The 13626-nt window shown below is 49.1% G+C and overlaps 1 protein-coding gene across 1 annotated transcript in view; it reads right to left on the reverse strand.

The window, feature by feature from the left end:
* PARVA (parvin alpha) overlaps positions 1–12520 on the reverse strand; it is a 138505-nt gene extending 125985 nt beyond the window's left edge. Inside the window, exon 1 of the mRNA XM_036426506.2 lies at positions 12254–12520. Within this exon, the coding sequence (XP_036282399.1) occupies positions 12254–12389 (136 nt within the window). The 5' untranslated portion in view covers positions 12390–12520. The remainder of the gene's footprint in view (positions 1–12253) is intronic.
* Between the last annotated feature and the right edge of the window lie 1106 nt (positions 12521–13626).

Genomic DNA, 13626 nt, shown 5'->3' on the forward strand with positions numbered 1-13626 from the left:
TTACAGGCTCCAGCTGGCTCAGATCCATGCTCAGGAGATGAAATAAGACACCTGCCTATTCACTCCGAAAGCAGGTAGAGAAGACTGAGCCCCCGAGGCATCAGCCCAGCCCACTCGGTTAAAATCCAGCTGAAACTCAGAAGGCTCCCTAATCCTGCCCTTTCTCCTCTCAGCCTGAGTGGGGGAGGGAGGGTTCTTCCTTTGGCTCCAAGAACATTGTCCATCTCCTAGGGGTCCCTCCAACCCTCTGAACCTAAATTTGTCCAATGCAGTACTTAGCCCATTCTCTGGTGACTCCCTCCCATTTGTCTGTGGTTACCAAGCTGTAGTTACCAAGCTGTCCAAGAATTGGGAAATTGGGAGGTGGGAGAACGTGATCAAAGGAAGGAGGGCTTCGCCAGCCGGACAGGTGATGGTGGTGGTGGTGGTGGTGGTGATTCCCAGGGGAGCTCCCAGGATGACTGCTTCCATGGCAGCCACACTGTGGGCCCTGTGATAGGGAAGAGCAGGCACTGGGTGTGAGACATGGAGCCTTATACAAAGGGAAGGATGGCCATAAGATAGTGTTCTGAATAAAGACCTGCCTGCACTAGAGCTGACTTTAACGTGTTACTGGCCAGAGTGGAAACCTGTACCGCCCTGAGGCCTCGCCTCCCACCCCACCCCACCACACCCCACTGTACCCCACCCCTGTGTGACTTGGTCCTGCCAGCCAGGAGCAAACAGAAACTTTGAGCCTAACAATGTTGGACTTACTTTCAAACAACCTTCCAGGAAGACCACCCAGACCCAAAGCACTCATTTCCCCCTAATTATCAATTACAAACTATTGACAGTAAGCAAGCCAGCTGTCAGCCTTTGACCCTGTAATTGCACTTCTGGGGCTCCATGCAAGGAAATTATTCTGAATTTTAAAAAAACAAAAAACACCACTTTAGGCAGCATTATATCTAAGGGGGGGTGGGGGAAATGGACCAAAAGAAATGGTTAAGTAAACAATAGGGCATTCACTCAATGGAATATTATGCACCCATTTAAAATATATTTGTAAGATTTACATTCACATGAAAAATAGCTACCTTATAATAATAAATGAAAAGTGATACAGAATACTTATCTGATACACATGGCATACTCACAATTACTACAAAAAAAAAGCTACAAGGAAGACAAAGAATAGAAAGAAATAAAAATTCTAGTAGTGATTGCCTTTGGGAGTTGGTACTTTGCAAGATTGTTTTCTCTTTCAATTTTCCCATAAATCCCATAAGCATGGGCTAATTTTATAATGGGGAAGAAAAACTTTTTTTCATTAAAAATAAAAGAGATGCTAAGTGACTTGGTTCATTCTTCTCTCCCAGGGGAGTGTGCAGTAGTTTGGAATGCTTCTACGTTTCACTGCTTCTTCCACTCACGGCCTAACCTTCCCCTAACGCTGGCTCAAAGGGAAGACAATGACCTAGTCACCAAGTTTGGCTTTTCTAAGGCTTTGGCAGCAGGTATGTTGCAAGCAAACAGAACTTTCACTTCGTTGACGCTAGCAGAACCGGATTTCAGATGTCCTGTAGTGACCCACACCCGCCATGCAAACACCAGTCCCAGGCCCGAATAAAACTGAAGCAGCCGCAAGGAAGAGGGCTAGGCAAAGCTCAGCCAAGGCGTCACAGCCAACCATTCTGTTCTGTCCTTTCCTTTCCCTGGGTTCTTTTTTGCCCAGTGGGGAGAGCTCTGAGGCGGAGCTCTCCTGCTGAGGAGCAATGACAGAGGCCTGGCTCCTATGTCCAGATTTCCTTAAGTTTGCAGGTAGGGGGGAAATGAAGCTGAGGGAGCTTCAGTCTGCACCTTTTGCTCATCTGCGCCACTCCACCAAACCTTACAAAGAGGGGATCCCACCTCGGCCCTCCATTTAAGAAGCGGAACATGAACACGTGCAACACCATTTGTGCAAAGCAAGCTTTTCTGGATGGAAACAAAGAACACCGGCCTCAATGCTCCTCTCCGGCTCCTCACCACCCTGGACCAGTGGGCCTCCTGCAGGCTCAGGGCTGCCCCTGCACCATCAGATTCTCCCGTAGGACCCGAGCCTCTGGTCTTGGGGGCCTATGTGTTTGTCAAACAACAGGGCTAAGTGATACTGTCTTTTCACAAAGAATAAAGTGATTCCACGGCTAGGGAGGAGGCAGTTTCATAAAAGACACACCCCCACACCCTCCCAGCAGTTGAGCCCCGATAGAATCAGGGGACCAGAAACATCATCTGAGGTTAGAACACAATGTGGAGTAACCTGGGAAACTCCCTCGGTGGGAAGAAAACGGTCATTGATGAGTTAAGAAGCATTTTGAGCCGAAACCGGTTTGGCTCAGTGGATAGAGCATCAGCCTGCAGACTGAAGGGTCCCAGGTTCGATTCCGGTCAGAGGCATGTACCTTGGTTGTGGGCACATCCCCAGGAGGGAGTGTGCAGGAGGCAGCTTATCAATGATTCTCTCTCATTGATGTTTCTGGCTCTCTTTCCCTCTCTCTTCCTTTCTGTAAAAAAAAAAAAAAAAAAGCATTTTGAGGGCACCGAGTGCTGTGCTAGGCACTCGGGGTTCCAATGTGAGCAGCATACACAGGCCTGTCCTCCAGGGGAATTGAAGGGGAGGGTGAGGACCAGGGGACCAGGCAGCTCAGGCAAAGAAATCACTTGGATTTCTTACCGACTTCAGGCCACAGAACAAAATGAAAACTTAACGGGAGGTTTACATTTTTTTGGAAGTATTTTATTTTAATTTCATTTTTAAGTCTTCTGGTTTTGAAACTGTTGTAGGGTTTTCCCCAAATGCGTGCTTTTATACCCCAAGAGTGAGTGGAGAGTTTTGATGCTTACAAACGTTTACATGAGGATCGCAACCCTTCTCCTGTCCTAATGGCTAAAACGCAATTACGAACTGCACTTCTTAACCAAATAGAGATATTCCATGAGACAAGGAGACCGATTCCTAATATGGAGGTGTCCTTGGGCCGGGGCCCACTTATCCTGGTTTCCATCTCCTCCTCCGACACAGAGGTGCCTTCATTAGTGGAGGGAAGAAAGAGGTCTTTGTGATGATGTCATTCCAGACCACCCTTCACAGACAATAAAACTGCATCTGAGAGAAGCCTGGCGAAATGAGAGTGCAGAAATCACAGAATACCAGGGAGGAGGGCCCCACGAGGTTCTTTAGCCTAATCCCTGGTGTTAGAAATGGACGAGGGAAGGCACTTGGCTAAGATTACACAACCAGTTAGTGGTGGGCTATATTCACCAAGGGAACTATGGGGAAACTCATTCCATAGAAATTTCAGTATCGTTATGTGTTCAATATTACAGGAGGTGGGGGGCTACAGGAGGAAGGATTTCACCATAATGTGTCTCACACACACACACAGCTGCAAGGCAAGGTGTCCAGTGCTGCCACGGAGGGACAGACAAGGTGGTGTGGGGCCACAGAGAAGAAAGCATCTCAACTCTTCCTTGGGTGGGGATGGGGGGCTACAGATGGGATCAAATATCAAATGGAAGGGGATATCTAAGTTGGGTCTTAATGGCTGAATAGGAGTTTTTGTATAGAGAAGGGAAGGCGGTCATTCCAGAATATAGAACAGCATGTGTAATCTCTGAGACACATTCGAATAACATGATGCATTTGGGGAATAAAATGTGGTTTGGTGCCCTGGCCAGTGTGGCTCAGTTGTTTGGGCATCGTCCTGTGCATTTGAGAGGTTGCCGGTTCTATTCCCAGTCCGGGCACATGCCAGGGCTGTGATAGGCTCGAACTACAGAGGGGGTGTGCTAGAGGCAGCTGATCAATGTTGCTCTCACATCAATGTTTCTCTCTCCTTCTCCTCTCTCTAAAATCAATGGAAAAAAAAATTTTTTTAAAGCAGCTTGGCGTGGTTAAAACGGAGGTCTCTTAAAAGAAAGATAAAAGAGACTAGACTAACCAGCAATTTTGACAGTCTTGAATACCTTCCTAAGAAGCCTGTCCTGGAGAAATATTATCTTTGTGTTTAAAACACACACACACACACACACACACACACACACACACAACATATTGACAAAAGAATGAAAGATGGACTTAACAAAAAAGGGCCAGGGATAGGGAGACTAGTAAAGTGGATACTGGAATAAGTCAGGTAGAAAATAAAGAGAGTAACTTAAAAAAAAAATAAACAAACAAACAACCTCAAAGACAAAGAGCACTTCTTGGGCCTTAATTAAGGCAGTGATCCTTAGAAGGTAGAATGAGCAGGGCTTAATGAGAAATAATCGGATGTGGGGGTAAAGGAAGCAGGGTGGGTAAACTACTGCCCCCGGGCCATCGCCAACCTGGCCTCTCCTTTTGTTTAGCCGAGGGAGAAGAATGGGTTTGGTTCTGTATTTTTAAATGGCTGAAAAAGAACAAGAATATTTTGTGACACATGGAAATTATCTGACATTCAAATGTCAGCATCCACAGGTAAAGTTTGTTGGGATGCTATCACGCTACTGTCCATGGCAACGAGGGCAGAGCTGAGTAGAGGCCAGAGGGCCAGCAAGGTCTTAAATACCTACTTATTATCTGCCCTTTAAGAAAAAGCCGCCGAGCTCTGAAACAGAGGATGCCCACAACATTGCAACCTTGGGTGGCTGGTGGGATGGTGGAGGAGAAGCAGACTTGGGTAAGTGGGGAAATAATTCTACTGACAGTGTGCTGAGTTTGAGGAGCCTCTGACACATCCAGGAGACGGTGGCAAGATGCATCTGGACAACAGGTGAAGATCTGGATTTGAGAATCCTCAGTGGGCACATGGTCCCTGGAGCTGGGAGAGTAGATGAGATAACCCACAGGCGACAAAGACACAGGGCAAAACGGGTGAAGTCAGAACCCCAGGAAGTGCTGCTGAGGGGAAACCAAAGAAGAAAAGCCTGAGAAGAAGTCTGAACAAGAGGCCGGAGACAAAGGGAGCCGATTCAGGGTGCTGAAGGTCAAGGGACAAGATCATTCTGAGGAAAGGACGAAGTTGAATAATGTCAAATGCTACCAAGAACACAAGTGGAATCATGTTGGAAAGAGACCGACTTTGGAGCCCTCAGCCAGTGCCAGTAAAGAGCGGGGAACAGAATGGCTCTCCAGCTCCTCCAGGACCCGCCCTCTCCATCTCCTCCTCTCACACTGGCCACTCCTTTGCAATCTCTCTCACTGGTTCCGTCTCATCTCCCAACTTCTAAAAGTTGGAAACCATTGGGCTCAGTTCTTGGACCTCTGGCTCCCCTCCTGGAGGATCCCATTCAGTCTCAGGCTTTAAATGCACTCACACCCCAAGGTGTCTAAAGCCCAGACCTCTCCCCTGAACTAGACTCCGAGAACCCAATGTGAACTCAACGTCAACCCTGGGAAGTGCAGAAGCATCTCTGACTCAATAGTTGGTCCAAGCTGAGCTGCTCTTTTTTCTCCCCAAACCAGCTCTTCTACAGAATTCTCCACCACAGATAAGGTCAATTCCACATTACCAGATGTTCAAACCCAAACCCTAGAATTCTAACTGGTTTGGCTCAGTGGGTCCCAAGTTCCATTCTGGTCAAGGACATGTACCTTGGTTGTGGTCACATCCCCAGTAGGGGGTGTGCGGGAGGCAGCTGATCAATGTTTCTCTCTCATTGATGTTTCTAACTCTCTATCCCTCTCCTTTTCTCTTTGTAAAAAAATCAATAAAATATATTATAAAAACACACAAAACAAACCCTGGAGTCCTCTTGATTCTACTCTCCTCTTCCATCCAATCTTCCAGTAAGTCCTATCCCCTATGTCTTCAAAATATATCCAGAATCCTATGCTCACCCGTCTACTGCTACCATTCAGCCCTAGGCCACCACTGTCCCTCAATGGATCATTTCAGCAGCCTCCTAACGCACCTCCCTGCTCCCACCCCTGCCCACTCCATCACTTAGCACCAGTGTGATCCTGTTAAAACAGAAGGGAGCTCCTGTCATTCCTGCAAAAAACCTTCCCAAACCTCCCCACCTCACTCTGACTAAAGGCCCTCATCTTACCATGGCCTCCAGGATCCTACATCACCTGCCCCACCCTTACTAATTACCCCGGAAGCCACACCCACTTCCAAAGTTGTGTTCACTTTCTCCTCTGGTTACAGGGACTTCCTGGCTGGCTCTCAGCACCAGGTACACCCCAGCCCCAGGGCCCTTGAATTTGCCAATTCCTCCACCTGCAATACTCTTCTCCAAGGTACACCCATGGCTCTCCGATCACTTCCTTCAAGTCTTGACTCAAATACACCCTTCTCAAGGAGGCCCTCTCTAGCCCTCCTATCTATTTAAAGTTGCCAGCCATCCCCTCATCCCATACCACTCCTGTTTTCCCTTTTCCTGCCTTATTTCACTCTATAGCACTTATCATCACGCATATAAAATACACATATTTTATGAATCTCTCTATTATCTGCCTCCTCTACTAGAATATAAGCTTCGTGAGGGCAGGGATTTTTGTCTGTTTCCTCTCCCCTCCCCTCTCCTCCACCTGCCATTTCCCAGCACCCAGCACAGTGCCTGGCACATGCTTCTCTCTCAAATAACTGCTGAAAGGGTGGAAACAGTGAATCGGGAAGTGACTAGGAAATAATAAAGAAAAAGCCAGCACATACAATGCTTTCAAGAGCTCTGGTGAGTAGCTTAAGAGGAAACCAGTATCAGGATATTTTCTTCAAATGAGCAAGACTCACGCATATTTGCAGAATGTTAGGGGAGCTGGGCAGCATGAAAAGGACTGAGGCTATGAGAAAAGGATAACTGGCTCTGCCAAGTCTGGGAGAAAGGGGGAATGAATGGCCCCTGAGCAAGGGGCAGGGGATATCCATAGAAGGGATAGGGTGTGAAAGGAGAGGTACAGACAAGGGGGTCAGGCGGGGATGGGAGTGCTGAAGGGAAATTGAATAAACTCACACCTGATACTCAGTTTTCTATCTCAAAGTCTGGGGAAGAGCTTGCATGGTGAGGGTTAGAGGAGGCACTTCAGAAAACGAGAAAACCAGCTGATTCGGAGAGAAGGACGGCTCTGCCATGCCATGGGTGCTGCTCACTTCAGAAATCTTACATCTGTAGCAGAAGTGGAGATTTCCCCACTCTTACTGGACAGCCAACGAGAACCAGAGTGGTAAGTCCTAGGGTTGTTATAAAAATTATGAACACTTCAGAATCTAGACAAAATGCAAATCTCTGAGAAATAATAAACAAATGGGTAAATGATAGGAATAACCATAACTGCTGACCCAATGTAGGGCACTGTCAGCTGGCAAATACATTCAAGAAGGTGTTCATGGAAGAGCAAGCCTTGGAGATAGATCTGGAAGCAGCAAGGTGAAAAGTTTGGCATGTGGAGTCTGAAAGGCTCATCAAAGAACCTCCCCATGAGGGCATGTGGGGCATCAATGGGAATGGGCAACCCCAAAGAGGAGATCCACAGAGAAAACCAAAAGCCTCTGTTTCCTTAAGCTAAGGGCCGCCTTTCAGACCTCACAAACCACAGGCCACTGGTTGGCAACCGCTGCTCTAGTGAGCTACAACGCACTGGAAGGGGCTCAGGTGTTTGCAGTGCTGAAATGTGATATTTTGGAAATAGGAGGATCTGACTTGCAAAAAAAGATCCCTAATTTCCTAAGGAATCCAAACAGTGCTTCCATGGGCTTCACACAGTCATGGGCTACTAGGCTATTTGCAGAACCTATAGCATCCTCTACGGTCCCCAATGAAAGACTATTTCAACACATAAAGACTGTAAAATTGAGCTGTCATTTTTAATAGCTATTATTTGTGCCATGTTATGCATATTTATCTCATTTAACCTCACATCCTCCATGTAAGGAAGGCATTTTTATTCTTATTTTATAGATGAACAAAGGCTTTGAGGGATTAAGACACTTGTCCTAAATTATAGCAATAAATAAGGAGAGCAGAAATCAAATCCAAAGTTGTCTAATCCTAAATGCCATACTTTTAACTTCTATTATCTCTTGCCTCTCTAATGCTATTTTTTTCCTTATGAAAACACTGGAGTGATGACTAGTTTCAGTGTATTCTTATGAGATTTATAACATCCTATGATTATGCTAGAAAGTACTCTTAGGAAGGTTCATCTATACATATGAAAGACTAATGCTAAATGTCCCTCCTACCACATGATTGGTTGCTATGTCGTGCACTGACCACCATTGGACAGATGCTCAACGCAGGAGCTGCCGTGCTGCAGTGACTTGGCAGCGGCGGTTCTTGGATGAGGCACCCCGAAACCAGAGAGGTGGGAGCCTGATTCCTCATGTGGCCATGTGATTCCACCTTCAGCCATGCGTTATGTTGTTGCTGGGGCACTGTCGGCCCCGAATCTGGTTTACTGCACACTTGCATTTGCGTTCCATACCCTATTAGGGGTGTCGAACTCAATCAGAGAAGGGGCCAAAATCTAAAATCCAGCCTAAATCGCGGGCCGAATGGTTTACTGAACAGTCATAAACTGTCATTGTGATGGAAACGCAGCGGAGTGCAGTGATGACAGCGCGGTGCAGGCCACATTGCAAGGCCTGGCGGGACGGATTTGGCCCGAGGGCCTTGTGTTTGACACATGTGCCCTATATGATAGCAACTTTGCAGAGTGCCCTCTCACACTCCGGGACCCCTCAGGGGATGTCGGAGAGCTGGATATGGCCCCTTCCCCGCAGGCCAGGCCAAGGGACCCCACCTGCCAGAGAGACCCCACTCATTCCGCATACACCGGGGACGGGGGAAGGGGAAAGGTTGGCTCCAGGGTTATGTCCGACCCCACCAGCCACATTCTAATTAATTTCCTTTCAAGGTGTAGGAATCCGCACACCAGGTCACTAGTTTTTATATTAAACTATTGACTTTAATTGCTAACATGTATTATGTCCTTCCAGTCTTTGTATACTATAGTGGGGCACAACAGATATCGAATGAGGATAGTCCTTGGGCCAGGACAATTCTATGCCAAAGCACTGAAATAATTTGTGGCTAGACCCACATTGTGATCTTGAGGAATCATGAAGAAAGGGAGATTTTAGAACACTAGAGGTAAAGTGGAAGAAGGCAGTTTCTGCAAAGCACAGAGCTGTGAGATTATGCATGATCCGGGGCAAGATCTAACCTTGCTGTTACTGGAATGATGATCTAGTGGGCCTCTGGCAAAGTCAAGCACTGATCACCAAGACTCAGCACCCCCCCTCCCCCACCACCACCAAGTGCAGGTCATTTCAAACCTGCCCTACTGCCTTCTTGCTTGTGGTTTCAAGCAACAGCAAGCAGCTGGAGCTGGTGAGGGCCGGCCCTTTTAGGAAAAGCATGCACTCTTCAATGTACCCATTTACACCACCTAAATTAGCTAACTGACTGAATGACAGAGTCAGGATTTAACAGTTACGTATAACAGAGGATTAAAAGGATCTTGCACTTGGTTTAACAAAACCCAATTGAGTAAACCTGAGATGGGGAAGGAAACGATTTAGGAGCAACAAACATAATGTCTTTCAGCTGATAATCTCCATGTGATGAAGGTGGCGATGGGAATAAGAGCAGCCTTGGCTGCATTAATAGAACACGATGTCCAGGCTAGAACAAAGGAGGTGACCACCACGGCTGGCTGCACTGGACTACTACTTACTGTACTATGTTGACTTCTGGGCAGCTCACTTTGAGAGGGTCTGTCATCCCCCATTGCCCCCCACCATGATCTGTTCTCCACACTGCTCTGACCCCTATATCACCCAGAATCCCTTGTGCTGGTGACTTCCACCTGGGTCCAGCCAATCCAAAGGATCAGCAAGAGATTCAGGGCCAGGAGAGAGAACGTGCAGAATTCACTTGTGCTACATCTCCCTGCTCCATCCACCTCCACGTTTCTGACAGCACATGTGTCCCTGAACCCCTGCAGTTCCTGTCAGGCAGCCCCCCTTCCAGAGCTCCAGCCCTCAGTGGGTTCTGGTTTGCTCCCCTCATCCCTTCGGATCTAGGGGTGGTCACAGTCTCCCATCCCCATCTGCTGCTAGTCCCTGGATTCCTCATCATCCCTCTGGGTTCCCTTAACCCTGCCCACAACTCTGTAAATAGTCCCTCCCTTCATGATTTTCAAAGTCCCAACTTAGTTGACCTTCTGTTTCCTTCGGGGACCCTGAGAGAAATAGAAGAGGTAGGATGGCAGCAAGCCATAAAATCTCGAGGACAATCTCTAGGAACAGAAATGTTTGGCCTGGTGAGGGGAAATAGGCCAGTCCAGTGGTCGGCAAACTCATTAGTCAACAGAGCCAACTATCAACAGTACCATGACGAATGACATTTCTTGTGAGAGCCAAAATTTTTTAAACTTAAACTTCTTCTAATGCCACTTCTTTAAAATAGACTCACCCAGGCCGTGGTACTTTGTGGAAGAGCCACACTCAAAGTGCCAAAGAGCCACATGTGGCTTGTGAGCCGCAGTTTGCCGACCATGGGGCTAGTCTACCTGATATAAGTGAACGGCCACCTTCAGACTCATTCTCCTGGCTCCGTGAATACAGAGACCACGCTTTTGCTTTTACTGCGAAGTTAACTTTTCTAAAGAACTGGTTGGCAGAGGTGGGACGAGCTCTCCTTGGAGGTCATGAGCTCTAGGAATTCCGACTTGCCCAGTCTTAAGTCAGAGAGTCCACATCAGGAACACTGCAGGAAAGAGAAGGGTGGTCTAGAAAAGGCCTCTCCGAGTCAGGATTTCATGATTTGCTACCAACTGCACACTACTCTATGGTTTACCAAAATAACCAAATAGGGGAAAACATCTGGGGGGACGTGCCGCCGTTTCTCACTTCAAGATAAAAGAATGGGAGTCCAGCCCTTTGTGTCAACGTGGGTAATGCTCCACAGCGAAGTTCTTTTCTTATACTTTAAAGTAGGGGTGTCGAACTCAATCAGAGAAGGGGCCAAAATCTAAAATCCAGCCTAAATCGCGGGCCGAATAGTTTACTGAACAGTCATAAACTGTCATTGTGATGGAAACGCAGCGGAGTGCAGTGATGACAGCGCGGTGCGGGCCACATTGCAAGGCCTGGCAGGACGGATTTGGCCCGCGGGCCTTGTGTTTGACACATGTGCTTTAAAGTAACTCAGGAACATGAAACGTACATCTCAGTAGCACAGCCTTCAAAGGGGTTATTCCCACACCACTGAGCAGTCTATGAAAAAAAGAAAAAGTAACCAAGCAACTTCTACCCTGTTTCCCCGAAAATAAGACAGTGTCTTATCTTAATTTTTTCTCCCAAAGTTGCGTTAGGTCTTATTTTCAAGGGATGTCTTATCTTTCCAGGCGCTAGGTCTTATTTTTGGAGGATGTCTTATTTTCGGGGAAACACGGGTATCTACCCATCAATCACTAGCTTCTTCAGAAGTGTCACTTCATTTTTCAAATCCAAAGCCAGGATGCGAGCCCATGAGACAAACTATTTTACAGGCAAAGGCAAATTGTCCTGGAAAAAAAAACAGAATAATAAGCGCTTCAGTTCACCGGGGTTGGGAAAGGAAATGGTCTTTGCAAGAGCTCTCAGCTCCTGAGTTCACAGAAGGGTCGTGGACATGATGCTAAGTGTGCGCGCCTCATCCTGGGGGGAACGCCAGCCTTTCCCTCATTCATTCAACAAACATTCGATCTTGACCTCCTCATTAGGAGAGCCCCACTAGGCCTTGGAAATGGACAAGATCCAAAGAGGCCAAACGCTGCATCTGGACTCCAACAAACGACCTGATTTCAAAGACCAACGAGAGGCAAAAAGCGAGAGTGAAGGCGCCCAGAAAAGTCTCCGCAGAAACTTGAGAAAGGCCCGCATTCAGGCGCCTGGAGGGCGGGGACCTGGGGCCTACGTGGAGGCGGACACCGACCGCCTCCCGGCTGGCGGGCCCGCCATCCCGGGCCCTCCGGCCACGCGGCCCCAGCCCAGGCCCCGGAGCGGGCGGTGCCGGGTCTCAGGCCCCGGCAGCTCCCCCCGGGCGCCGCCGGGGCCTGGAGCGCAGCACAGGATGGCGCAGAGCGGCCGGGCGCGCCGGGCCCGCCACCACCGGCCCGGGAAGCGCGCGCACGCGTCGCCGCGCCCCTCTCCCCGCCGGGCACCCGCGGCGCGCCCCCGCCGGGCCGGAGCCCCAGCCCCGCGGACCCCAGCCCCCGCCGCTCGGAGCGCACTGCGGCCCGGCCCCACTCACTCACCCTCTTTGGCTTTCTTCCTCCGGGCCAGTGTCCCTCCGAGTTTCCCCAAGAAGGAGTCATCTTTCTTCCGCGATGGGGGCGACTTGGGGGTGGGAGACTTGGGGACCGAGGGCGACTTCTGCGGGGAGGAGGCCATGGCGGTGGCGCAGACAGCCGCGGGCCGGTTGGTCGGGACGCGGAGCTGGCGCTGGGCGGGCGCGGCGGGACTGAGGCTGCGGCTTTCCAAACGGAAGCGGAATTATTCCAGGCATGTAAGGCAGCTCACGCTCGCCTTTCCCTTCCCTCTCTCCCTCCCTCGCGCCGCCCTCCGCCCTGCGGGGAGCTATCTGTGCGCTGGGGCCCTAGCTCCAGGCAGGCCTGCTCTCTGCGTCCTTGGGCTGCCCAAAGCCGGGAGGATGCCCCAAACCTGCTCCTGGGAGGATGGGCAGCCTTATCGGTGGATGTGTGAGGGACCCTCCAGCCTGGGAGCGCCGGAGCCTGAAAGCCTCATTTCCTCCGCACCCAGCCCGGATCCTTGCGCAAATCCACCACGGTGCAGTGATTGCTGAACTTAACCCACCTGTTACTCTGTCGCCCAGGGTCTTGACTCAGGTGCTTGCTTTATACCCCAGCTTTTCTCTACCTTTGCAGTTAATAGGCCCCTGTCTTGTTCCCAAAAGGGAGTTTGGAGAGAAATAGAGCGAACCAAAATGTGTTTAGGCCCCACCAACTGGGCACATCTGACTGTTCCTGCACTTGGCCCCAGCTGTGCCGTAAGTGGGCACATCCAACCTCCTCTTCACTCCATATCCCAAACTGAGAGGTTTGAAGTTCATAAGCACAGGGCCCAGACTTCTTAGAGACATCCCTGCTTCTAGCAGTTCAATGGCTTGTGCAAAGGAGGTTCCCAAATGTTGGTGTAAACATGAATGGGAAGGTACAATCATGGCATCCTGTGAGATAACGCCCCCCCCCCCCCAATTTATCCCTCCTAAATAAAATCAACAGAAGGACAAGACTCATTTGGGATAACAGGGGTGTTCTTGACATAGTGTTTCAAGGACTCGTGCTGGAAATGATTCAAGGGCACGTTTTATTAAGCATGCCCGCTTTAAGTTCTCACTTGGCCTCTTCTATCTGTCTCTTACACACACATACACACACACATACACACACACACACACACACACACACACACACACTCATTCACTCACCCAGCCCCTTGGCAACTATGTTTCCTCCAAGTAGCTACAGCTGAGTGACCTGACCCAAAGCGCTGCTAATGCTTGCCTGGAGATCAGCCAGTAAGATGGTCTCAATCAAGAACCTGAATTAGCTTAGACTTGTCCAAAGTTAAGAAGTTAGTGATGATCCTGCAGACTTAAGATGGGTGT

The sequence above is a fragment of the Pipistrellus kuhlii genome, unplaced genomic scaffold, assembly GCF_014108245.1.
Source record: "Pipistrellus kuhlii isolate mPipKuh1 unplaced genomic scaffold, mPipKuh1.p scaffold_m20_p_9, whole genome shotgun sequence".
Classification (NCBI taxonomy): Eukaryota; Metazoa; Chordata; class Mammalia; order Chiroptera; family Vespertilionidae; genus Pipistrellus; species Pipistrellus kuhlii.